This window comes from Choloepus didactylus, chromosome 2 (assembly GCF_015220235.1).
Source record: "Choloepus didactylus isolate mChoDid1 chromosome 2, mChoDid1.pri, whole genome shotgun sequence".
NCBI lineage: Eukaryota > Metazoa > Chordata > Mammalia > Pilosa > Megalonychidae > Choloepus > Choloepus didactylus.
Genome location: NC_051308.1, coordinates 1,570,513 through 1,597,036, shown reverse-complemented (window position 1 = coordinate 1,597,036; position 26,524 = coordinate 1,570,513). Strand labels below are relative to the sequence as shown.

The 26,524-nt window shown below is 38.1% G+C and overlaps 1 protein-coding gene and 1 pseudogene across 1 annotated transcript; one reads left to right on the top strand and one right to left on the bottom strand.

Moving 5' to 3' along the window:
- Positions 1-1,614: 1,614 nt before the first annotated feature.
- On the bottom strand, positions 1,615-24,464 carry GINM1 (glycoprotein integral membrane 1). Its single transcript, XM_037819278.1, has 8 exons — positions 24,301-24,464; positions 20,896-20,955; positions 20,635-20,731; positions 12,305-12,456; positions 11,625-11,781; positions 10,186-10,319; positions 8,645-8,808; positions 1,615-2,025 (listed from the first exon to the last, which is right to left on the bottom strand). The coding sequence occupies exons 1-8, from the start codon at positions 24,421-24,423 to the stop codon at positions 1,911-1,913; spliced, it is 1,002 nt and encodes a 333-aa protein (XP_037675206.1). The 5' UTR covers positions 24,424-24,464; the 3' UTR covers positions 1,615-1,910.
- LOC119528215 lies at positions 24,463-26,524 on the top strand (annotated as a pseudogene).

Genomic DNA, 26,524 nt, shown 5'->3' with positions numbered 1-26,524 from the left:
TTTGTTTTACTTTGGCATTATCTGATTTTTATTTCAACCACAAATGTTACAACAGAAATGCTATTATTTTTAGCTTCAAAACTGTCTTTAGATGCACTTCTGAGAATAGCGTCTTCTCTCCCACCGTCTGCTGCTGCTGTTCCTTCGAGAGAGGAGAGTAAGAGTGGCTCTAGCTCCATGGGTGCCAGTGAGTAGAACTCAAATTCCTGGACACTTTTACACACATGGCCAGTGGAAGCATGAATCAGGTCCGAGGTGATTTCCTACCTCCTAGTCATGCTAGCTTCCCCCTCTTCCCAGGAGAGCTTTAAAGACCCTTCATTTTACTGGGCATTTCAAAGGAGTTAAAAAGGATACAACTTACGTGACTATTCTGTCTGTGTAAGAGGCTGTGCTACAGGCAAGGAGGTTATTTCTAAACTTGTACTACTCATTGTACTCTAATTAGACTCATTTCACTGGCTGAGCACCCAGGAACTCATGGATGCCATGTGTCATTAAAACAAAATATAATAGTTAGTGGTCCATTTATGATTACCTTAAACAAAACAAAACAGGAATCATCCCATCCTACAGAAGAGAAACCAGAACAAGATGCAAAGCCTACATTCTCTAATTGGCCAGAGAGCCACTGAAAGTTTTCCTTTCTCTAAATCTACCACCTATGCTTACTGGATGAAATAAGACCCTGTCATCATTTGCAGTTAGAATTGATGTTTTCTAGCAATTTAGGGAATGAGGAAGAGCATAAAATACCAAGTTGTACTAGCTGAGTGTAGGATCGAATTGTAAGCTGCATGCTATTATTTATTCTGTATCATGGAGATAGGACTCATTTCACAGAGCCATTATTATTACTCAATAAAAAGGCAAAATGGAACATTATTCCCTGTCACCCTTGCCCCACCCCTACATATTTATTTAGTCTAAATCTAAAGTTTTTTTTTAAGCCACCACTTCCTTGGGCATTATTTTTAGAATGCTGGCTTGCAGCCAACATTTTTAAAAAAATGGAACAATATAAAATATCCATATATCACTTGGAAGTAAAGTTAACTGTTGTCCGTACTAGATCATACTGTAAAATATATCAACATGGATGATCTTAAAAAGTGAGACAAACACTGCCGCTGGACAAAAAGCACTGTACTTGGAGCCACACAACCAAAGGCACGTTTTGGTCCTGGGATGCTGATGGGCTCCTTAACAGATTTGAACCTTGGTTTCAGGCAGTGTAAGTGAAAAAAGCAGTTGTCATAGAGAGGTAATTCTCACCTGGGCAATATTTTTACATAATTTTAATCAAAACTAGTTTTCTTCCCCCCAAAAAAGTTTATTTTCAAGTGAGAATACGTCTTTTAAATCCTGGTGTATTCAAGGTAAGTAGGCTTGGAACAGAATACAATCAAATGATGATACACTTTGGTGATTTTATACTGAGTCCCATACTTAAAGGCACATTGTACTGAATAAAAAAATAAGTATTAAATTCTTGAGCTTTTAAATTAGAATTTCATAAAGTGCTTTCATAAAGTCCTATAGTGACTAAGTGGATATAATTTCCTTAACAAAGGCACCTTGAAAAGTTATTGGCACATGGTATTTTGTCTCACCTTTTTTTTTTTTTTTTTTTTTTTTTTTGGTAATTCCAAAGTCTTTTCACATGTCTTCTCTTCCACTTTGTTTAAATTTTCCTTAACAATTCATCATATGAGCATCCAGCTCTGCTATAGAATAGGGTGATCTGTAACATGTCATTTTAAAGGTCAAGTTTTAGGCAGTATCAGGAGTTCAGCACTTTCTGTAGTATATAAACTGGTTCTTAATGATTTAAAGAAAATTATACTCAAGTGGCAAATTATCAAGCCAACATACTAGTTCAGAGTCCACGATTTGAGATAGATAATGTCTTAAATACATGTTTTATCTTCAAGGTTTTCCATTGTTGTTTTCTCAGGGCCATCTGCACATAAGTTGACGGCTGTCACAGGGACAAAATTCACTCTGTCCAACTGCAGGATCCCTCTGAAATATAAGAGGATTAATTACTATCCAAATCAAACATTTTCTCCACCTATGGTTTGCCACTAAGATAGGACAACTTACAATTAAATAAATAGGTATCTAGAGTCACATGCTTTTGCTTCATTTTATGTAGTAGTTGTTAATGGTCATATAAACTCTGAGCCCAAAGTTCACCTGAACAAAGCTGACTGAGGGAATACAGGAAGTTCTTTCTTGGTCCTGTAGGAAAGGGGATAGGATAAGCAAGGATCCCCAAGGCAGAGTTAGATCCTTAGACTTGCACAAGTTGGGCAGAATGTCTAGGCCCAAGCAACTTTCTAACCAATACCCACCATTGGACTGCAACCTTAGACCTTAGCCAGCATTTTCTGTTACTAAAGAACCTGACCAGAGAGTAGATCTTTGAATTGAAGTCCTCCCAATCAAAACATCAGTAGAGGTTAATTGGTTGTAGAACTAAACAAGCTAAAGTTCACAGGGCAGAAACTGCAATAGCTGTAATGTGTTTAAAAAGAGCAATGTGAAGAAGGGACATTTATCTAACCAGCTTTCTTAATTAAAATTGCTGCTAGCAAAGAGAAAAATAAACAGACCAGTGGACAGAAGACAATCCAGTACAGACTAATGTGTATGGGAGTTTATTTACGATAAAGACACATTCCAACTTAGTAGGCCAGTTATTGATGGGACAATGGCTTTTGATTTAGGAAACAAAAGCAGATCTCTAGCTTAAACTACACACAAAAGACAGTAAGAAAAGTTAGAAAATAATACGTAATTCCAAGGCGGAAAGGGCCTGCTTAAGCAAAATAAACTCTAGAGGCCATAAAGGAAAAGGTGAATTGCTTTGACCTCAAGTTTAAAACTTCTGTATGACATGAGAATACTATAAACAAGGACAAAAGACAAATGGTAAAAAGGGATTAAAAAAAAAAATCTGGAGTATGTATTATATATGTGTAACAAAGGATCTAAATAGGCAAGTCAGAGAAGAAATACATGAACCAATGATCACAAAGGTGCAGAACCTCATTAGTAACAAGAAAATGCAAATTAAAATGAACTGATTTTTTGGTCCACAGTGGGGGAAAAAATACATTTAAATACTGGGTGTCCGAGAAATGTTAAATACACATACCCTTTGACCCAATAATTTCATTTTTAGGAATCTTTTCTATGTACATACATGTGCAGAGATTTATGTACAAGAATGTACAGTAGAACACTATTGGAAATGATGTGAAATTGGGAATTACCTCAATGTCTAATAGAGCAATGGTTATAATATAGTTATCTATATGTGGAAAGCTATGCAGCCATAAAAAGCACAGGAGAAGCTCATGGTTCCCAAACTGCACTGAGGCCTCTGGGGCAGCACAGCAAATCACAGAGGCCCCACAGGCTATTTCAAGTTTTCAAGAGATTTATGTTCACTTTTTCAACACTAATAAATTCCTTTCAGTGAAGTTGTCATATCTTTGCAAAGCTGGGTTTTTGGTAGTTTTGTGATAAAAGCAAATACTACACAAAAAACAACTGTTCAACACGAAATAAGAGTGGCACTGTCCAATCAGATTCCAAGATGTGAAGTATTACATAGTCCCATACAGACATACACATTCCATTAAGTAACTTAAGAATGAAATAAAAATAGTTTTCCTTTTAGCCTAGGGGCACCAAGAAAAAAATTACTGGCAAACTAATGTTGCTGTGACCCAAGAAAGTCTGGGAACCTGTCTTAAGTGAAACATGCACTTTGTAGAATAGTAAGAGTCTCGGTTGAAAGCAATTATAATTATGTAGCACACCCAGCAGCTGCAACAATTACCTCTTGGTACAAGAGTAAGAACTAAAAACACAGAAGTGAAGGGGAACTTTCAATTAATTGCTCTCTACATTTCTGTATTGATTAAATTTTCCACTGCCAGAAAGTACCCCGAGAACAACTGCCATTGACAAAGTACACTGAATGGCTGGTTTTTAATTTTACTTTGCATCTTTTCCTGCAGGAGTCCATGACATACAAAATATTGGTAAAATAATAATAAAACAAAATTTACAACACTTTTCTATGCAGGCTTGTACAATGAAGTTCAAAACAAGCTCTGCGCTTCCTGGCAAAGGGAAAAGGAAAGAAACTTAAGTTATGGAATTCTCATCCAAAAGGAATGGGAATACTGGTTCTTTGGGGGAAACCCAAACTAGAAGGTGGAAGGGCACTAACATCTCTACTCTGCAGGTGCTCCACTGCATTATGACTTTTACTTTTGATGACCCTTCACAGGAGGCATTACTCAAGAAGAAATGGAGGTGTCAGACCTCAGAAGACAAGTGGAAAAGTGAATGTTCGCATCAGGTCTGTTCTCTGGAAATCCTATGGTCTTCCCAACACAGGAAAAGGTAATATAGTGAACCCCCAAATTGTGGTCGACTCCACTGAGATTTGCTTCTACTAAAACAACTAAAATGACTAGTCATTTAAATTGTGAAAATACTAATGATAAATTCATTTTAAAATTTATTATACAATAAATTATTTCTTATGGTTAAGAAAGAAAAAAAAAAAACACCAAACTATATGAAGGGTGGGAGTAGGGGGAGTAAGTCTTCCAACCCCTGCACTCATTCCCATTCATAAGAGATAACTTGTTTTCTTTATGTCATTCCAGAAATGACATACACATTTATAATATATACATACACACATAATACTTATATTTTGTCCAGATGGGATCATACAGCTCTGCAACATTTTTTCTCACATCACAGAGCTTGGACTTTTTCCATATCAGTGTCTACAGCTGCACAGCATCTCACAACAGATCACTGTACCTGTGGGCCATTACTCAGGCCCCCACTGATCCACATTTAGGCTCTGCCCTGTTACAAACAATGCTGCAATGAATATCCTGGTATTCTGAGATTAACTTCATTTAAAATTGATACTTTGGTGTGAAGTCCTCATTTTTGTTTATCTCTTATACTCACTGCACTTTACATTATAGGGATTTGTATACTTACCTCCCCCTACTAGATTTTTTCCTTTTTAATTTTTATTGGGATTGTTCAGATACCATACAATTATCCAAAGATCCAAAGTGTACAATCAGTTGCCCCTGGTACCCTCCTCATACAGCTGTGCATCCATCACTGCACTTAATTTTTGTTCAATTTTTAGAAACTTTTCATTACTCCAGACAACAAACAAAGTGAAAGATGAAAAAATAAAAAAAAGAACAAAAAGGAAACTCAAATCCTCCCATATCCTTAACCAACCCCCCTCAATTATTGACTCCTAGTGTCGGTATAGTACATTTGTTACTGTTTATGAGAGAATGTTGAAATACTACTAACTGTAGTATATAGTTTTCAATAGGTATATATTTCTTCCCTATATGCCCCTCTATTATTAACTCCTAATTGTATTGTCATACATTTGTTCTGGTTCATGGAAGCAATTTCTAGTATTTGTACAGTTGATCGTGGACATTGCCCACCATAGGATTCAGTTTTATACATTCCCATCTTCTGACCTCCAACTTTCCTTCTGGTAACATATATGACTCTGAGTTTCCCCTTTCCACCTCATTCACGCACCATTCGGTGCTGTTAGTTATTCTCATATCTTGCTACCGACACCTCTGTTCATTTCCAAACATTTAAATTCATCCTAGTTGAACATTCTGCTCATACCAAGCAACTGCTCCCCATTCTTAAGCCTCGTCCTATATCTTGGTACCTTATATTCCATGTCTATGAGTTTACATATTATAATTAGTTCCTATCACTGAGACTCTGCAATATTTGTCCTTACGTGTCTGGCTTATTTCACTCAGTATATTGCCCTTGAGGTTTTGTCATCAACCCATTTTTTTTTTTAAGATGGTTTTGTTCACACATCATACATTCCATCCTAAGTAAACAATCGATGGTTCTCTGTATGGTCACAAATTTATGTGTTCACCACCTTCACCACTATCTATATAAGTGCATCTACATTTCTTCTACAAGGCAGAAGAGAGAGTCTAAATAAAGTAGAGAGGCAAAAGAAAGAGGAAAAAAAATGACAGCTAGGAAGTAGCAAAAGGAAAAATAACCTTAAAGTAAAGAGTCAGACACCACCACCAATGTCAAGTGTCTAACATGCCTCCTCATCCCCCCTTATCTGCATTTACCTTGGTATATCAACTTTGTTACATTAAAGGAAGCATAATACAATGATTCTGTTAGTTACAGTCTCTAGTTTACGTTGATTGCATCCCTCCCCCAATGTCTCCCCATTTTTAACACCTTGCAAGGTTGACATTTGCTTGTTCTCCCTCGTAAAAGAACATACTTGTACATTTTATCACAATTGTTGAACACTCTAGATTTCACCAAGTTACACAGTCCCAGTCTTTATCTTTCCTCCTTTCTTCTGGTGTCTCATATGCTCCCAACCTTCCTCTCTCAACCGTATTCATAGTTATCTTTGTTCGGTGTACTTACATTGCTGTGCTACCATCTCCCAAAATTGTGTTCCAAACCACGCACTCCTGTCTTCTCCTATCACCCTGTAGTGCTCCCTTTAGTAATTCCTGTAGGGCAGGTGTCTTGTTCACAAAGTCTCTCATTGTCTGTTTGTCAGAAAATATTTTGAGCTCTCCCTCATATTTGAAAGACAGCTTTGCTGGATATAGGATTCTTGGCTGGTCGTTTTTCTCTTTCAGTATCTTAAATATATCACACTTCTTTCTTTTTTGCCTCCATGGTTTCTGCTGAGAGATCCACACATAGTCTTATTAAGCTTCCTTTATATGTGATGGATTGCTTTTCTCTTGCTGCTTTCAGGATTCTCTCTGGCTTTGAGATTTGATAATATGATTATTAAGTGTCTTGGCGTAGGCCAATTCAGATCTATTCTGTTTGGAGTACGCTGTGCTTCTTGGATCTGTAATTTTATGTCTTTCATAAGAGATGGGAAATTTTCATTGATTATTTCCTCTATTATTGCCTCTGCCCCTTTTCCCTTCTCTTCTCCTTCTGGGACACCAATGATACGTACATTCTTGTACTTTGTTTCATCCTTAAGTTCCCGGAGACATTGCTCATATTTTTTCATTCTTTTCTCCATCTGCTCCTTTGCATGTAGGCTTTCAGGTGTTTTGTTCTCCAGTTCTTGAGTGTTTTCTTCTGCCTCTTGAGATCTGCTGTTGTATGTTTCCATTCTGTCTTTCGTCTTGTGTCGTGCCTTTCATTTCCATAGATTCTACTAGTTGTTTTTTTGAACTTTCAATTTCTGCCTTATGTATGCCCAGTGTTTTCTTTATAGCCTTTATCTCTTTTGTGAAATCTTCTCTAAACTTTTTGAATTGATTTAGCATTAGTTGTTTAAATTCCTGTATCTCAGTTGAAGTGTACGTTCGGTCCTTTGACTGAGACATAACTTCGTCTTTCTTAGTGTAGGTTGTAGTTTTCTGTTGTCTAGGCATCTGACCTCCTACGCCACCCCAATCAGGTTTTCCCAGACGAGAACACGCTCAGGTCACAGAAGGAGGAAATATTCAGTGTCTGGTTTCCCTGATGGTTTTTCTTAGAGGATTGATACACCTGTGCTTTTCTGCCCAGTAGGTGCACCTGTCAGCCTGTCACCGGCTGGTGTAAGAGGGTGTGGCCTGTGGCTCTCCTCCGCCAGCCTTTGGGGTCTGGTTCCTAAATGCAAGCAGTAGAGCTGGGTCCCTCCCTTTCCTCCTGGGAGGCTATGCCCCCTCCAGAGATGTCATCTTCATATCAATAAGTTCTTTGTTTCTCTGACTCTGCTGATCAAAGTGTTCTGATTTTAAAATGGCTGAGGCTGTCTTTACTGCAAAGCGCTGTGGGCTGAAAACGGCTGAAGTTTTTCTCCACAGAGAGAGAAAGGGACAGAAAGCTCCCAAATTCAACCATCAGCCAGAGATAGCACCCGATGCTCTAAGCTCCCCGTCCTGAGACAGATATGTCCCCCGACTCTCCCAAGGTCAGATGTCACCAAAAGCCTCTGTCTGCTTGTTGAGGATTCACTGTCTGTATTGAGCAATTAACATTAAAACCCCAGTTGGAGCTGGGCTGAGGTTCAGGAGCTTGTTCGGAGAGTGAGGCTTCCATGAGGGAGGGGCTCTCAGCTCTCTGCTCCCAGCGCGGGTCCACAGTTTTTACTTACAGATTTTATGCTGCGATCTCAGGCATTCCTCCCAATTCAGGTTGGTGGATAATGAGTGGACAGTCACATTTGTCTGCCCGCAGTTATTCCAGGTTATTTACTAGTTGTTTGGTCATTTATGAATTGTTCCAGGGGGGACTAACAGTCTTCCACTCCTCTCTATGCCACCATCTTAGCTCCTCCTCCCTACTAGATTTTAAATTCCTAGAGAGCAGAGTTGGTCTTATTCACATCTGAATCCCTAAAAGAGTCTTGATCAAAGCAGGTATTTGATAAATGTCTCTTTAATTTTGCTAAAGTTGGAATATGGACTAGAAAAATAGTAGGTACTATTTTTCCTGCCACTTGTCTTACCCTTAATTTTTATATTTTCTACTCTAATTTATAGTAAATATGTTGCTGTTTAATGATTAAAAATACTCAAAGGTAAGAAATACTTACTTGTATTCACATACTGGGAAAAGCATCTTTAAGATGTTTATTATCACAGCTGCTCCTATAATTCCAGTCACCATTACATTCAGAAACATAAAGAATACTGAGAAAACACTGCTCCAGAACCTGCACAGATGTTTTCTGAACTTTTCCATCCACTGACACATGACCTAAAAGAGGAGTTTTGATGAGAAATCCAAGTTTCACTCAAGCCCCAAAGAATCACCTTTAGAAATTATGTCCTAGTTGGGGCCATGGAAATGTCCTCATATTGGGATGATGGTGGTGGTAGTGGTTACATGGGGTCTGCACTTGTCAAAACTCATCCAACTGTATACTTAAAAATGGATGTGTTTTCTTTTAAATGTACCTTGAAAATTACAATTTTCAAAATTATGTGCTTATAACACAGGCACAGAAATGTTCTTTAAAATTATTTGTACTCCTAACTGTAAGTTACATGAAAGTAGTTAATTGCTTGCTGGCAAAAGGTTAGTTAAGCCAGACTACTCCAAACAAAACGAACCCAAATCAACTCTCTGTTTCCACTAGTGGGTGGACAAGAGAAAGAAGAGAAAGACGAATGTATTAGTAGCTCTTCAAACAGATGGGGAATTCATTGTGCATGAAATATGTTTGTATCCTTCATGAGAGAGCAAAGAATCGAAGAAGGCATTGATGGTCTGGACTATGAATACTACAAAGGGAGGTGGGACGGGGAGAGAGGCTGCCACAGTCCACACAGCAGAACGTAAGGGGGTTTCTCCAGCCATCCCACACAAGCAATCCTGACCTTCAGTGAGAACTTCTTCAAGGTATAATCTCTCAAGTCCTTGAAACTCCTCTGAGATCCGCTTACTGAAATGGAAAGTATTTAGGGCAAGGTCTAGCTAGTCTATCAGGATATTCTCTGAATGCTGAATATCTGCCCAGTCACCCGTATCAATGAGACTGGTGATACGTGAGCGCTTGGTCAGGCAGGGCCAGTGCGTATCCACGTGCAGTACCCATCTTACTTAACCCTTTTGGCAACCATATGAAAGGTATGACTTTACAGAATTGGTGGGTGTCCATTTTACAAATGAAGAAATAGGCTACAGAGACTAACAAGGCTGCTTAAGATCACAGAACTAACTGCGGCAGAACTAAGACTTAAACCCAGGCAGTCTGACTCCAGAATGGAGATTTGCAGCCAACTGCACTGCCTCACGGTATGAGATCCAGCGGGCACCTTGGGCATGTGCATATGTGAGGCAGGAGGTGCACAGTGACAGAGAAATGGAGGCATGAGAAAGTTTTGGAACTGGTAACTCCCAAACAAAATGAAATTGGTGCCTGGATAATCATGACCCAGTTATATTATCCTTAAGTGAGACTTGCAGAGGAAAATGATGGATACCTAAAAATACCATATTGAAGCAGCAACGAGCCATTAAAAACGTTCCCCAGTTCCAGCCCTTGTGGTCTCCACCGCACTTCAAAATGCTGGTGTCGTTCTCCTGACCATACGTGCTTGCGTATAAAGACAGTCCCAAATGCCAGTGTACCTTGTACGAGGAGGGAGGCTCTGCTCTGAGAGGCGTTTCAGGTAACTTGCCAGGGAGCGCGTCTTCCTCGATGGTGGTCTCCACATTCCTGACAAGATCCTGGCTGGTGGTCTGCAATGAGCCGGTGCTTCCCACTGTGGAGGAAAAGCCAAGGGCCAAAGCGTGGGGTGTGCTGGTGTCTCTCCTGCTAGCCCTCTCCCTTATCAACATTTAGGAGAGGAAGAACATATATTTTACCAGGGGGTTGGGGTGACATTTTTGATTGTTCACTGATTTAAATACCAGGAGAGAGATATATAAACTAAGACAGTTATAAGGGTGCACAGCAGTTACAATTTTGTCACGTAAGAACTCACAATTTTTAAAGTTCTGTGTTTTAGCAGAAAACTGAATAAAAGATTCTTCCTCTAAATGAACCTTTCTGATATTCTTATTCTATATTCTGGGGTGACTGCCAGGTTAAGAGTGAATAATTACAGCAAGGTGGTGCTAGGTGATAAGCACTGATCAGGTTCTAGGAAAACTCAAAATAGATCCTAAAAGTCCTTAAAAGGACTTACAAAGTAGTGCCTGTTACAAAGCATTTATTAAAGAAGCCTAATTCCAAACATTCTCTATTAACTAGGATAAAAACTATAGAGCAATTGCTACAAATTTTACAACAGATTACAAAGTTCAAGAGAAATATAATAAAGCTACTGTACCAGTTTGAATATATTGTGTCCCCCAAATGCCATTATCTTTGATGTAATCTTGTGTGGGCAGATGTTATCAGTGTTGATTAGACTGTAATTCTTTGAGTGTTTCTGTGGAGATGCACCCCACCCAGCTGTGGGTGATGACTCTAATTGGATAATTTCCATGGAGTGCTGGCCCACCCATTGGGTGGGCCTTGATCAGTGGAGCCATATAAATGAGCTGATGAGCACAGAGAACTCAGTGCAGCTGTGAGTGATGTTTTGAAGAGGAGCTACAGCCAAGAGGGACACTTTGAAGAAAGCACAGGAGCTGCAGATGAGAGACAGTTTGAAGACAGCTGTTGAAAGCAGACTCTTGCTCTGGAGAAGCTAAGAGGACAAACGCCCCAAAAGCAACTGAGAGTGACATTTTTGAGGAACTGCAGCCTAGAGAGGAACATCCTGGGAGAAAGCCATTTTGGAACCAGAACTCCAGAGCAGACGCTAGCCACGTGCCTTCCCAGCTAACAGAGGTTTTCCAGACACCACAGGTCATCCTCCAGTGAAGGTACCCAATTGTTGATGTGTTACCTTGGACACTTTATGGCCTTAAGACTGTAACTTTGTAACCAAATAAACCCCCTTTAATAAAAGCCAGTCCATTTCTGGTGTTTTGCATTCTGGCAGCATTAGCAAACCAGAACAGCTAACAACTGAGGAAATAATTTCCTTAACACTTTAAATAATGGTCTTTTAAATTACCTTTTTTGGAGAGGTTGGGAGGGGTAAATAAAATGTCACTGTCTTGGGAAATAAAGTACAGCATGCTTTCTTCCAAAGGAAGGGTGTAGTTTGAATGTTTGAGTAACCCCTGGTTCTTAACTAAAATATCAATTTCAGTCACATTCTTTTGTTGAGCCTATGAAAGAAAAAATAAGCAATTACTCTTTATTTTAAATAATGCCACAGTCCCATAAGAATTTAAAACTGAATTTTCCAGCCTGATCTCTGTAACTAAAAAACTTGTCCTATTCAGACAATTACTCTTCATTTTCCCCCACTTTGGGGTATTTAATTTGCAACCTTCATCTTATTCGGTCTGTTTTAGCGCTTGCTATTATAAGCTTATTCTCAGCTCCATTTCACTTAGTTAGAGACTTAGCCAGAGGAAACCAAATTCAGTCTCTTCATTTATGTCCTATTTAGTGACATACATCACATTTTTAAGTGATATACAAACATGTAAGAATATGATAATTCATATTCATAAAAACTAACATAAAAATGCTAAAACAAATATAAATGATTCGGTTCAGGCAACATTAGGGTACCTTCTTCCTTATCAAATTAGAAACAAATAATAAAATAATTTAATACATGCACAGTTACTAGCACAAATTTAAATATTTAAATTTAAATTCCAATTAAGCATACTATCTTACTTGTTGTCCATCAATCTCTACTATTTCTTCTTGAATGAGAATTAGTTGCAAACTGGAACCAGGTGTCGAAGGCCACCCAAGAACTAAAATCCTTACACTGACAATTCCCAAATATCCTTTTTCCTCCAAATTTTCCAGATTTTCATTCTTCACTATAAAAAAAAGTAGTGACAGCTTTAAACAAAACTTGACAGAAAGTCTGTTTCTGAATTTGACTATTTTGATAACATTTACATGGAATAAGACAGTTTTATCCCAACTACTTTGCTTTCTCCATCCCTGAATTTTTCAGATTCATGAAAACAAAAGTGACTTAACAAATCTCTGCAACTGCTTATACTCATTTGAAAGGGGAAAAATGCTCTAAGGTCTTTAGATTTTGTATACCACACTAGCAACATCTTTCTTACTCTTTTATATAAGTTGTTATAGAGGTCATTTACAAAGCAGGTCAGAAAACATTCAAGCCCATGTTTTGGCAAAAGAAGCCATTCATTCATTCATTCATTCATTCCCCAAATCCAGTGACAGAAGGGACCCAAGCAGTAAGGACACTGAGTTTTACTCAATCCTTTCCCTAACCGGTGATTTTTAAGTGTTGTAGATGCGAGGGATGGTGAAGAGGGTGGGAAAGCCCTGTCATTACTCCCTACTAAGGAATGATAACATTGGGTTAGAGACCGGCCATGATCTTCTCTAGCTAGGAGCTACCCACCCAGTGGAGAAGGGGTGTGGCAGGTGCAACTACTTTAGAGTGCCAAGGCTACTCCATTATGGTAGAAAGTGCTCTTACAAAGAAGATAAAGCAATACATACCAAGGAAACTGCCATAAAAGGAACATTTTGTTTCTGATCCTCACCTGCTGACAATCTGAGGATTGTTTGCCAAGCAGGAAGAAAGATGTACACCCTCAAAGTACAGCAGTTGGAACTGTCCCTGAGGCTTCACAGGGCTATTCCCTTTGTCTGGAATGCTCTCCTGGGCCTTGTCTGGAATGTACCCCTGCAAGGCTGAGTTCATGCTTTGCTTTTTTTAAAAAAAGTACTGACTTGATTGTAGTGTAACTTTGGTCTGACTCCCTGACTACACTGAAATCCTGGGACCGTGCATCAGGTTTGTTACCCTACAGCTTTTGTTAAACAATGCTTCCATCTGGAATTATAAGTACACAACTGTAAATACATATACTAATCATAAACAATGTTCAAACACCTGTCCAGTGGTTCTAAACCCTAACTGTATAAGAACAAATGGACGGAGAACTTCCAAGGAAGATGGCAGAGTAGGGAGCTCTGCAGGACCCACTCTTCCTCCAAAAACAACTAGTGGACAGGCAGGAACTCTCTGAAACAGTGGTCGTGGGGCTCCGGAGGCCAGGGGAGCACTGTACAGCATCCAGGAAAGAGTGGGAAGGGAAGAAAATAAAACTGAGTGAATCATGCCAGCAATGGCTGGTGTTCATAATCCAGCACTTGTTAATTATTACTCACAATAATGTGCTACCATCACCACCATCCTTTTCCAAACTTTTACAATCAACCTAAATAGAAATTCTGTACAATTTAAGCATAAGCTCTCCATTTTATACCCCCAATCTATCCCTTGGCAACCTATATTCTAGATTGTAACCCTATGAGTTTGCTCATTCTAATTAGTTTCTAATGATGAGATCATACAATATTTGTCCTTCTGTGTCTAGCTTATTTCACTCAGCATAATGTTCTCAAGGTTCATCCATGTTGTCACATGAATCAGGACTTCATTCCTCTTTACAGCTGGATAATATTCCATTGCATGTATATACCACATTTTGTTTATCCATTCATTGGTTGATGGACCCTGCGGTTGCTTCCATCTTTTGGCAATTGTGAATAATGCTGCTATGAACATCGGTGTGCAAATATCTGTTTGAGTCCCTGTTTTCAATTATTTTGGGTATATATCTAGTAGTGGGACTGCCGGGTCATATGGTAATTCTATACATAGCTTCCTGAGGAACTGCCAAACTGCCTTCCACAGCAGCTTCACCATTATACATTTCCACCAGCAATGAATGAGTGTTCCCATTTCTCCATACCCTCTCCAACACTTGCAGCTTTCTGTTTTTTTTAATAGTAGCCATTTTATTGGGTGTGAAATGGTATCTCTGTCATTTTGACATGCATTTCTCTGGTGGCTAATAACTAACTAGTGTTGTTAAGGATTTTTTTCATGTGCTTTTTGGCCATTTTTCTATCTTCTTTGGAGAGATGCCTATTCAAGTCCTTTGCTCATTTTTAAATTGGGTTGTTTGACTTTTTATTGTTAAGCTGAAGAACTTCCTTTTATATTCTGGATGTTAAACCCTTATTGGATATTTGGTGTCCAAATATTTTCTCCCACTGTGTAGGTTGTCATTTTATTTTCATGACAAAGTCCTTTGATGCCCAAATTTTTTTTAATTTTGAGGAGATCCCATTTATCTATTTTTTCTTCTGTTGCCTGTGCTTTGGATTTAAATCTAAGAATCCACTGCCTAACACAAGATCCTGAAGATGCCTCTCTGTGTTTTCTTCCAGGAGTCTAATAGTTCTGGCTCTCATATTTAAATCGTTGATACATTTTGAATTAAATTTTGTATATGGTATGAAGTAGAGGTCTTCCTTCTTCTTCTTCTTCTTTTTTTTTTTTTTTTTACAAATGGAGATCCAGTTTTCCCAGCACCATTTGTTGAAGAGACCATTCTTTCCCAACTGAGTGGTCTTTGACTGCCACTTTGTCAAAACTCAGATGGCCATAAATATGAGAATTGATTTCTGAGCTCTCAATTCTATTCCATTGGTCTATTTGTCTGTTCCTGTGCCAGTACCATGCTGTTTCGATTACTGTGGCTTTGTAATAAGTTTTAAGATCAGAAAGTTTAAGTCCTCCTACTTCATTCTTCTTTTTCAAGATGGCTTTAACTATTTGGAGCCCCTTACCATTCCATATAAATTTGATGACTGGCTTTTCCAGTTCTGCAAAGGTTCTTGGAATTTTGATTGGGATTGCACTGAATCTATAAATTGCTTTGGGTAGTACTGACATCTTAATGATATTTAGCCTTCCAATCCATAAACACAAGATATCCTTCCATTTGTTTAGGTCATCCATAATTTCTTCCAGCAATGTTTTGTATTTTTCTATAATACAAGTTCTTTACATCCTTGGTTAGATTTATTCCTAGATATTTGATTATTTTAGGTTCTATTGTAAACGGAAATTTTATTCTTGATTTCTTATTCCAATTGTTCATTGCTTGTTTACAGAAACACTACTGATTTTGGGGTGTTGATCTTGTACCCCACCACTTTTCCTAATTCATTTATTAGCTCTAGGAGCTTTGCTGTGGATTTTTCAGGATTTTCTGTATGCAGGATCATATCATCTGTAAATAGGGAAATTTTCCTTCTTCCTTTCCAATGTGGGTGCTTTCTATTTCTTTTTCTTGCCTAATTGTTCTGGCAAGAACTTCCAGTTAAATGTTGAATAACAATAGTGACACTGGGCATCCTTTTCTTGTTCCCGATCTTAGAGGTAAACCAGTTGATTTTTTAAGAAAATGTTTTACTGTGAAATATAACATATATATGCAGAAAAGTGATAACTTTCAAAGTACAGTTTAACAAGTAGTTATAGACAAATCTCAAAGTATGATATGGGTTACAGGTCCACAATTTCAGTTATTTCCTTCTAGTTGTTCTAATACACCAGAGACTAAAAAGAAACATCCACATAATGTTTCAGCATTCACAATCATTTGCAAAATCCTGTCTTCTCTGTTACATTTCCCCAGTTTCATTTGATAATTCTCTCAATCTTCAGGAGTATTTGGGCAATGACCATTGAAAAGGGGTTGACATTATGGGGTAGGGGGATTTTTGAAAAAGGTGCCAAGTGCATTCAATGGGGAAAGAATAGTTACCTCAAGAAACAGAGCTGGGGAAGCTAAATAGATATCCAAAAGTAAAAGAATGAAGGTGTCCCCTACATAACACCACACACAAAAATTAACTCCCGTGGATCAAAGAGCTAAATGTAAGAACCAAAACCATAAAACTCCTAGAAGAAAACATAAAGAAGCATCTTCAGGACCTTGAGTTAGGCAATGGTTTCTTAGACTTTACACCAAAAGCACAAGCAACAAAAGAAAAAAATAGATAAATCGATCTGCACTAAAATTAAAACTTTTGTGCATCAAAGGACTTTATCATGACAGTAAAAGACAACCCAAAGAGTGTGAGAAAATATTTGGAAACCACATATCCAATAAGGGTTTAATATTTAAAATACATAAAGAAATCCTATAACTCAACAACAAAAAGACAAACCACCCAGTTAAAAAATGGATGAAAGACTTGAACAGACGTCTCTCTAAAGATACAGAAATGGCCAAAAAGCATATGAGAAGATGTTCAATATCATCTGCTATTAGAGAAATGTAAATCAAAACCACAATAAGATGCCTTTTCACACCCACCAGAATGGCTATTATTAAAGAAACAGAAAATGACAAGTGTGGGAGAGGATGTGGACAAACAGGAACTTTGTACACTGTCGTGGGTAAGTAAAATGGTGCAGCCACTGTGGAAGACAGTTTAGTTGTTCCTCAGACAGTTAAGTATAGAATTAGCATATGACCTGGCAATCCCAATTCTAGGTATATATCCAAAAGAACTGAAAGCAGAGACTCCAACAGACATTTACACACTGATGTTCACAGTGCAATTATTCACACTTGCCAAAAGATGGAAACAACCCAAATGTCCATCAACTGATGGTTAAACAAAATATGGTGTATACATACAATGGAACATTATTCAGCCATAAAAAGGAATGAAGTTATGATATATGCAACAACATGAATGAACTTTGAAGACATCATGTTCAGTGAAATAAGCCAAACTCAAACGGACAAATATTGGATGATCTCACTTATATGAAATAACTAGAATATGCAAATTCATAGAATCAGAAACTAGAATACAGGTTACCAGGGGCCAGGGTGGGTGTAGGAGATGGGGAGTTAGTGTTTAATTGGTACAAAATTTTTGTTTGGGGTAATCAAAAGTTTAGTTAAAGGATGGTGGTAATGGTAGCACAACACTGTAAATGTAATTAACACCAATGAATTGTGTATTTTTTAAAGTTGCTAAAAGGGGGAAATTTTAGGTTATATAAATGTTACCAGAATATGAATTTTTAAAACCAAAGAACTGTACAACACAGTGAACCCTAATGTAAACTATGGACTACAGTCATAGTTACAACAGTTGTTTCATCAATTGTCACTAAAGTACAACACTAATGCAAAGGTGTTAATATTAGGAAAAAGAGCACATGTTTGTGGGGGGTGGGGGGTATATGGGAACTCTGTTCTTTCTGCATGGTTTTTCTGTAAACCTAGAACTTCTCCAATAAAAAAAAATTAAATTCATAAAAAAAAGATACTTTCACTCTTTTGATGAATTGCTAAGATCATTATCTTTTTTACTTTGAAGATTTCTTATAAAATTCCACAGCAAGAAAAGGCACATAGTTCAAAAAAACTAATGCTTTCTTTTGTTAAATGTGGGAGCAATTATGTTTCTCTTTTAGCCTTGATTACCAGGAAATTCTCAGTTCAATTTAGACCTCAATCACAGAAGTCATCTTACTCAAGTGTCACACAAAAGTATCTCTGATAAAGTTCTTGCTCATCTTTATTTTAACTATTATGAATATGAGTGTTTTCACTGTGAACACCCTCAAATAAAGTAATTTTTTTTAAAAAAAAAAAAGCAAAAATGGGAAGAAAAAGGAACACAGAGCAGGTAAGAAAATAGGAAACAAATAACTAAGATATGAGATTTAAATCTGAATATATGAGAAATTACTTTAATATAAATAAATTAAAATCCCAAGTAGAAGACAGACTGACAGACTGATTTTCAAAAACAACAAATATATGCTGCTTATGAGATGCGACTTAATTGTGAGGACTCAGAAACTAAACAGAAAGTTAATGTAAAAGAAAAGTTTATGTAAAGATATACCACATAATACCTCCCCCCACCACACCAAAAAAAAAAAAAAAAAAAAAAAGCAGTAGCTAAACTAATATCATATAAAGCAAATTTAAGGCAAGAACCTTACTAGAGATAAAGGATATGTGTTATAATAAAAAAGAATCAATCTACTAGGAAGCTCAACAGTTCTAAATCTGTATCCATTTAGTAATAATATCACTTCAAAATATATAAAGCAAAAGCTGACAGAACTGAAAGGAGAATGGACACATCAACATGGTTGATTTTTTTAAGAGAATACTAGCAATTTATTGTAATTACAATCTATCTTCATTATGAAGTATAAAAATAAAATAATTATGGTTGTAATATTATAGTCAACATTTCCTGAGCATTTATTTAGGCTGAGTCATAGCAATAAATGTTTTATGCATATTATTTTATTTAATCTTCACAATACTTGGGTATACACTGACAACTAAGAAAGCTGAGTCCTAGGAAGTAAATGATTCACTCAAGTTCACCCTGCTGAAAAGTCAGAACAGAGCTGTGGGTTTCACCCTGAGTATCTGAATATACAGGCCGTGTTTGTAAACAGAACACTTGCCGCCTTCTCTGGGCACAAACATTGAGTGGTAGAGCCTTGCTTTGCCAGATACACTGTTCACAAACTAACAAAGGGGAAGCAATCTTAGATTTAGATTAATAGAAGTCTCACACTGTAAGCGCAACATGGTTGATCTTAACATACCCTTCTCAGTAAATGACACAAAAAAATCAGTAATTACATGAAAGATTTAAAGAACATGATTAACATAAAAGATTTGAACATGATAACATAAAAGATTTGAAGAACATGATTAACAATCTTAATTGACATATATAGAACATCAAATCTAATTAATTACAGAATTTACTTTCTTTATAGTGCACCTGGAAAGGAACAGTTACTAAAACTGACCATTTGACGAGCCAAAAAGGAAGTCTTAGATGTCAAAGGACTGAAATGATACAGTATATATTGCTGACAATAATGGTAGAATCAGTAAAAAAGCTCCAAATGTTTGGAAATTAAGCAACTTTTTTTTTATCTACAAAACAAAGCATACATTTAATTGTTTACAGTACCATTATATAGTTGTGCATTCATCACCAAAATTAATTTTTGACATTTTCATTACCACACACACAAAAGTAGTAAGAATAAAAATTAAAGTGAAAAAGAACAAAGTAAAAAAGAACACTGGGTGCTCTTTTTTATTTATTTATTTTTTTCTTCCCCCATTTTTCTACTCACCCATCCATAAACTAGACAAAGGGGAGAGTGTGGTCATTATGGCTTTCCCAATCACATTGTCACCCCTCATAAGCTACATTTTTATACAATCATCTTCAAGATTCATGGGTTCTGGGTTGTAGTCTGATAGTTTCAGGTATTTACTGCTAGCTATTTCAATTCATTAGAACCTAAAAAGCATTGTCTATATTGTGCATAAGAGTGCCCACCAGAGTGACCTCTCGGCTCCTTTTGGAATCTCTCTGCCACTGAAGCTTATTTCATTTCCTTTCACATCCCTCTTCTGGTCAAGAAGATGTTCTCTATCCCACAATGCCGGGTCTAGATTCATCCTTGGGAGTCATATACCACTTTGCCAGCGAGATTCACTCCCCTGGGTGTCTGATCCCACGTAGTGGGAAGGGCAGTGATTTCACCTTTCAAGTTGGCTTAGCTAGAGAGAGAGGGCCACATCTGAGCAACAAAGAGGCATTCGGGAGGAGGCTCTTAGGCACAGTTATAGGGAGGCCTAGCCTGCAATACTTTTAAATAACCTATTGGACAAGGAAATACCACAAGAAATAATTAGACAACATTTTCAACTGAATGACAATGAAAATATATAACAAATCAAAATGTACAGGATACAAGAATCCAGCAGAAAATTTACATCCTTAAATGCACAAATTAAAACAGGTAGCAGGAACATTATATACACTCTCCATTTCATTCAACTAAAATGGTCCCTTCCAATATATTTACTTTTCTCTGGTTTAAACAACCCAAGGTTATTTTAAAAAAAGGTTGAAAGAAAAACATTAAACTAACCTAAGTGTAGAACAAACTGCAAACTAGAGAATCAGATAAACAACTCATTTTTCTTGTTATTTTTTACAACTGTATGTACATTTTTACACTGATATCTACCTACTGGAAATGCAATTCCATCAATTCCAATCTTGTGAAAGAGGCTTTACTAGCTTAGTATTACTTAGAACAATTATGGAAGTAAGGTAACAGTACTCACCTATCCAGGTCTGACAGCTTATTCGGGTTACACCACTATTTACAGGGAAGTCATTTACATAAACCTGTCCATTCTCATAGGTTATGTTAAGAACAACCTTAAAATAAAGCAGCATATACATTAATTCCAATGACTTATAAATGATACAAACTCTTTATGCCAAAAATACATTAATTAAATTAGATGTGCAGTTAAAAATAAAATAGGTTGCATAATACTTAGCTAAATAATACATTAAAACTTAATCAAGAGGAGACACACCTGTTTGTCAGATACCTCTCCATCATCTTGCAGGGTAGTAACATTAACTCTGAAACTGTCCTGCAAAACAAGGATTATATAAATTGGATAAGTATGCATTTCATAAATAAAGAATAACTCAGTTCTTTTTCCTTTTCACTCAATTTTAACTAATGTACATCACTAGAATAGCATTAAATGAATACTTTAAAAGACCATTTGTTTTTAGTCCTTTTCATGCCAGTACTCACAATTCCAATTTTTCATAATCTGTGTATTTTTTTCCATTTAGTTGTGAAATATATCACATATATGAGCCTATAATATGCAAATATAGAGTTGAAAGAATTGATTAGCACTACCAAGGTTAAAAACTAGAATATTACCCATATCCTAGAAGGCCCCACAACCCACTCTGTCACATTCTCCCCACTTCTTCAGAAGGAATCCCTATACTGGCTTCCATGTTAATCACCCCTTGCTTTTCTTTATAGTTTTACTACCTATGTATCTCTCTGTAAACAATGTACTATTTAGTATCATCTGTTTCTGAACATTACATAAGTGGAATCACACTGTTACATATGCACCTGGAACTTGCTTCCTTTAAGAAAATTGTTGATGCATGCAGCTATACCCATTCATTTACACTGTTGTACAATATTTTGTTGTATGATTATCAATTTACAAGTGACTGCAGTGCATAAGCAGCTTCAGTGCCTCTCAAGGTTATAGTCAAAAGCAGCCTATCCAAATATAAAGTTTATTAATGACATCTTCTATGGAGAAGAAAGCATCATTTTAAGAAGTATTAACCACTGACCATATGGACTACAATTTGTCATTTATAAATCAAATTATTTTCTAAATTAATCCACAGATAGACATTGTTATTCTACAACATAAACAATACTCTCCTTATATACTTTTTCCTTGTGATATATATGTATCTTTGAAAATAACAAAATTATTTGTAAATACCAAAAATAATATACAGGTGTATTGTATAATAGGTTACCATAACAAAAAAAATACAAAATAATAATAATAATATAGAGGTGTACTTCTTGGTACTGTGACCATCCCCAATTTCTTATATATTTCCGTCAGAAGAGAGAATGAGACTGAAGTGACTGTATGAGGTTGAACTGATTCCAGGGACAACACAACTTCACAACCTCCTTGGGAGCCTTTCAAACTAGTGATTCCTCAGAACCAGCCTGGATTTTTGCTGGCCCATCCTGCTCTGGAATTAAGCTTGGGTTAGAACCAATTATCCTTACCTCTGAAACAAACCTACATTCACTAAGCCTTGAGCAAGTTTTTAGCTACATAGTTTTGTGTCCAGATTCCAGTCAAAAATTCCTGTTTTCAAACGAAAGGCTCTGTTAACTCCAGGCCGTTTTCCTAACAGCCCAGAGATAACCTTCAAATGATGCTGTTCTAAGAAACCTTTTCATAGCTTCTGCCTTTGTACATATCACTTGCCTAGCATACAGGATTTGTGAAACAGACACCAGCAAATTCAATTAACTTCTTTCTGGTCCCTCTGAATGATTTCCTTTCAGAAGCAAATCTCATCCCCTACTGCCTGCTGACCCGCTGAGGACCTCTGGCTAAACTGGAAGTTCAGGCTTGTGAGCTAGGGTGGTGTAGACTTAGAAAATGGGTGGTGGAACTGAAAATTTTTTCCCCATCCATTTTCAATTCTTCCCTCTAATTCCTTCACTCATATGAATCCCATCTGAGCAAAACTGGCTTCCAAAGAACAAAGGTAACAGATACCTGGTTTAAAATAAATGAGTAAGACTGTGGAAAATATATGAAATATCTATTTAAACAAACTAGAAAATAAGTGTCTGCTCCTCTTTTTGGTGACTATTACAATATTATTTTACTATTTACCTTTTATTATTTTGCAATCTTTTGGAATCACCACTTCTGACAACTGTATAGGCAAACAAAATAGAAAAATGCTTATAGTCCAATATATCAGAGTCACTGCGGGGAGCTGGGGAGCATTTTCCTGACTTCAGCCAGCTTTCTTAAATTTAGATTAGGCTGGAAAGAAGGAAGGACAGATAGACAGATATGTGATAAGCAAGTATAGTAAAATGAAAATGGCAGCTTAGGTCTGCACCATTCTATACCAGCTAACCACAGGTGTCTATTTAAATTTAAACTAACTAAATAAAATGAAAAACTCAGATTCTCAGTCACACTGGCTATATTTCAAGTTCCGAAGAGACACAGTACTCTAGTGGCAACCGGAAGGGACAAAGCAGATCTAGAATTATCATTACAGAAAGTTTGAAAGGACATCCCTTATCTAATATGGGTGACCACTGTAAAATTCTCTCAAAGCTTCTGTATGTTTAAAATTTTTCAAAATCAATTGTTGAAAAAATTTAGATCAGCTGGCTAGAGCTTCCCATATCCACCTTTCCAAGAAATTATGGGGTTCCTCTTCTATCTGCTCAGCCTTCACTTCATCTATGAATATCTAGTCTAGATTTGGACTTTCCAAAACCATAACAGAGGAATAAGAAAGAAGAATTGAAATGATGAAATCACCAAGAGCCCACAGTGCAGCGTATACGTCACACTTGCAGTCAAAACGCATTTTTCTAAGATTATATGGGCAGACACAAATATCTTTGAGTTCATAAGTGACTATGATGAATCTTTCAAATTTGGAAAAGTGGATAGCAATCTCCATATTGCCAACACTTCAGCAATTATTTTTGTTTTTGTTTGATCTCTTGGTGTTTGTTCATCGAAATTATATTATCCAATTGCAACTGGGATCCCCACATTTCAGAAACCAGAGGTTCTTATAACCCGCCATGGTGTGGCTTCTTGGAACGTCCCGGCAGAACTGAAACTGAGCCGGGATCATTACTTTTGTACCCAGACAGGGTAATGTTAAGACTCTAAAGCACCAAAAGTGAAAAAAAAGAGACACTTACGGTGTCAGTTTCTCCGGGCCCAGCGCCCCGTCGGGAAGACCCCCGCCGGTAGGCGCGTTCCGGTCTGGTCGGCGCCCCACCTCCTCCCCGGCCCCGAGGACCTGTTGAGTCGGTTCGGTCCGCACCCCATCTCCCCGGCCCTGCGGCCCCGAGGCTCCGGCCGTCGGGTTTCGGTCAGGTGCACATCACCACTCCTCCGCGGCCCTGCGGACCCCGTCAGCCCGGCCGTGCACCACCCCCCGGCGCCGCCGCTCCAGGCCCACGGCGCGGCCCCGCCCAGAGGCGCCTGAGAGGTGCGGGGTCACCCACGGCCCGGCCCGCCCTATCCTGTCTCCCTCCGTGCCCCTCGGTGCGCCCCCTGTGGGCCCAGACCCCCGCCACTCGCCGACTGGCGGCCGTGGGCGTGTTGTCGCGGGCGCCGCAGTCCCACGGCCACCCCCCACACCCCATTCCCTACCTGCAGGGCTCGGGGTGGCGGTTCCGGATCGTCCGTCGTCAGACCCCCGGCTGCCGGCAACGCTGCGAGCACCAGCAACCGCAGGGCAAGCCGGACCGGAGAGGCCCGTGGGGCACCCTCCATCTTGGACAGGCTGGCCTTGCGGCGGGAGGCGGGGCCCGAATGGGGCGGGGCCTGGGGCCCTGGGCGGAGAGGACGGGTTGGGTCGGGCCAAGGGCGGGACGGGGTCAGGCTAGGGGCGGGGCAGGGCCGACCTTAGGGGCGGGAGGCGGGAGGCGGGAGGCGGGGCGAGCGGGGGCGGGTCAAATCAGGGAAAGATCAGACTTCGTCGCTCGGGATTAGACGGATCGTCCTCACCAAAACATGGGTACACATTTCTTTGACATTATTTTAAGTCAGTATATACTGTATATATACACTTATCTATGTCTCTGCATATATGTACATATACCTATAAATGAAAATACCGATGATTTAGAACAGTATTAATATATTAAAAATAAGACATCACATCTAGAGAGGAATTTTTGTTAAATTGGTAGTTCCCAACTGGCTACCCATGCATTCGCTTGGGCGACCTTAAAAAGGACTGATGTCAAAATGTTTGCGCCTATGTACATTTGCAGCAACACTGATGTTTCCTCACACTCTAGGCTTCAACTTTGAATGTCAAGGAATCTGAGGCTTCCAAAAGAACTACTGTAGTTACTGGTATTCCCGTTGGCTGCTTTAGTAATCAATTACTGCCTCATTAGTTAAGTCACTTCCAGGATATTGAGAATGACGGTGGCAATGTTGAAGATGTGATATATTCGACAAGAACCAAGGGAGTTACCTATGTAACACTCAAGGAAAAAAATGTTGCAGAGAATGTCATCAGGAAAAAACACACTATCTAGAAAACAGGGTCATCTTGGCTCAACTCACATCTCCCACTTCAGTAAAAAGGATAGTAAACGCTATCCTTGATCTTTCTGTGTTTCTAAGTCAAGATATTCTAGAAAATCTGATAATGGACCGCAAAAAGAAAACCCCAACATTATTCCTCAGTCCTTTGGAACCCAATGGAAGACTCTCTCTCTACTCAAGGATCATTTCTAGCAACCAAGAGGCTCAAAGAATGTTTATTAAAAGCGAGCTCTCTGATTCCAAATGGAGTCGAGAGGTCACTCTGGTGGACATTCTTATGCACTATATAGATAACACCTCTTAGGCTTTAATGTATTGGAATAGCTAGAAGTAAATACCTGAAACTACCAAACTCCAACCCAGCAGTCTGGACTCCTGAAGACAATTATATAATAATGTAGATTACAAGGGGTGACAGTGTGATTGTAAAGACCTTGTGAATCACACCCCCTTTATCTAGTGTATGGATGAGTGGAAGAATGGGGATAAAAACTAAAGGACAAATGGGGTGGGATGGGGGGATGATTTGGGTGTTATTTTTTCACTTTTATTTTTTATTCTTGTTCTGGTTCTTTCTGATGTAAGGAAAATGTTCAGAGATAGATTGTGGTGATGAACGCATAACTATGTTATACTGTGGACAGTAGATTGTATATCATGGATGATTGTATGGTGTGTGAATGTATTTCAATAAAACTGAATTTAATAAAAAAAAAAAAAGCCAAAAAAAAAAAAAAGCGAGCTCTCTTTTAGAAAAAAAAAAAAAAACAGGAATTTTAGCAGTGAGGGAAAAACGTGGAGTAGACCAATCCCGGAGAAGAGTCTACAAAGAAGTAAAAATTCTCTGGAGCAGTTGAGGACATTAGTACCCAAGACAGCTGGAAGCAGAGAAACACTTGTTCTGGGCACAAATGCATTCCTTTACCTGAAACAGAAGTGCAGATTTTATGAAAACACATTGAAAAAACTTAAGGATCCAAGCTGGGAGAAAGTGGGTGGTGAAATCACACAATTTGTCTAAAAAAAGAAAAAATGCTCAAGGTAGTTCTCAGCCAAACTATGTAAAACAGGTGAAACAGCTCATTGAGGAACATTCACATTCTCTTCCCTTTGATCTTAGAAAAGAAGCATTTGTTTTGGTAGGAAAGGGAAATAGAAAAGAAATATTAATTTGGCATATGAGGAACTAAGTTCGAGATACCTTAAGGTACTGAATAATTTTTATAGGGCACACACTGACATTATAAGATCCTCTTCTGACGCTTACCTATTTGAAAAAGAAGTCATGAAATTAATAGGGCAAAAGGTTCATTAA

Excerpts from the sequence above, each read along its gene's own strand:
- GINM1 (XM_037819278.1), bottom strand. The coding sequence starts at position 24,423 with ATGGAGGGTGCCCCACGGGCCTCTCCGGTCCGGCTTGCCCTGCGGTTG. Across the intron at positions 20,956-24,300 it reads CGCCACCCCGAGCCCTGCAG|GACAGTTTCAGAGTTAATGT; the intron begins GTAGGGAATGGG and ends CTTGTTTTGCAG. Across the intron at positions 12,457-20,634 it reads AAGCTGTCAGACCTGGATAG|TGAAGAATGAAAATCTGGAA; the intron begins GTGAGTACTGTT and ends TTTTTTTTATAG.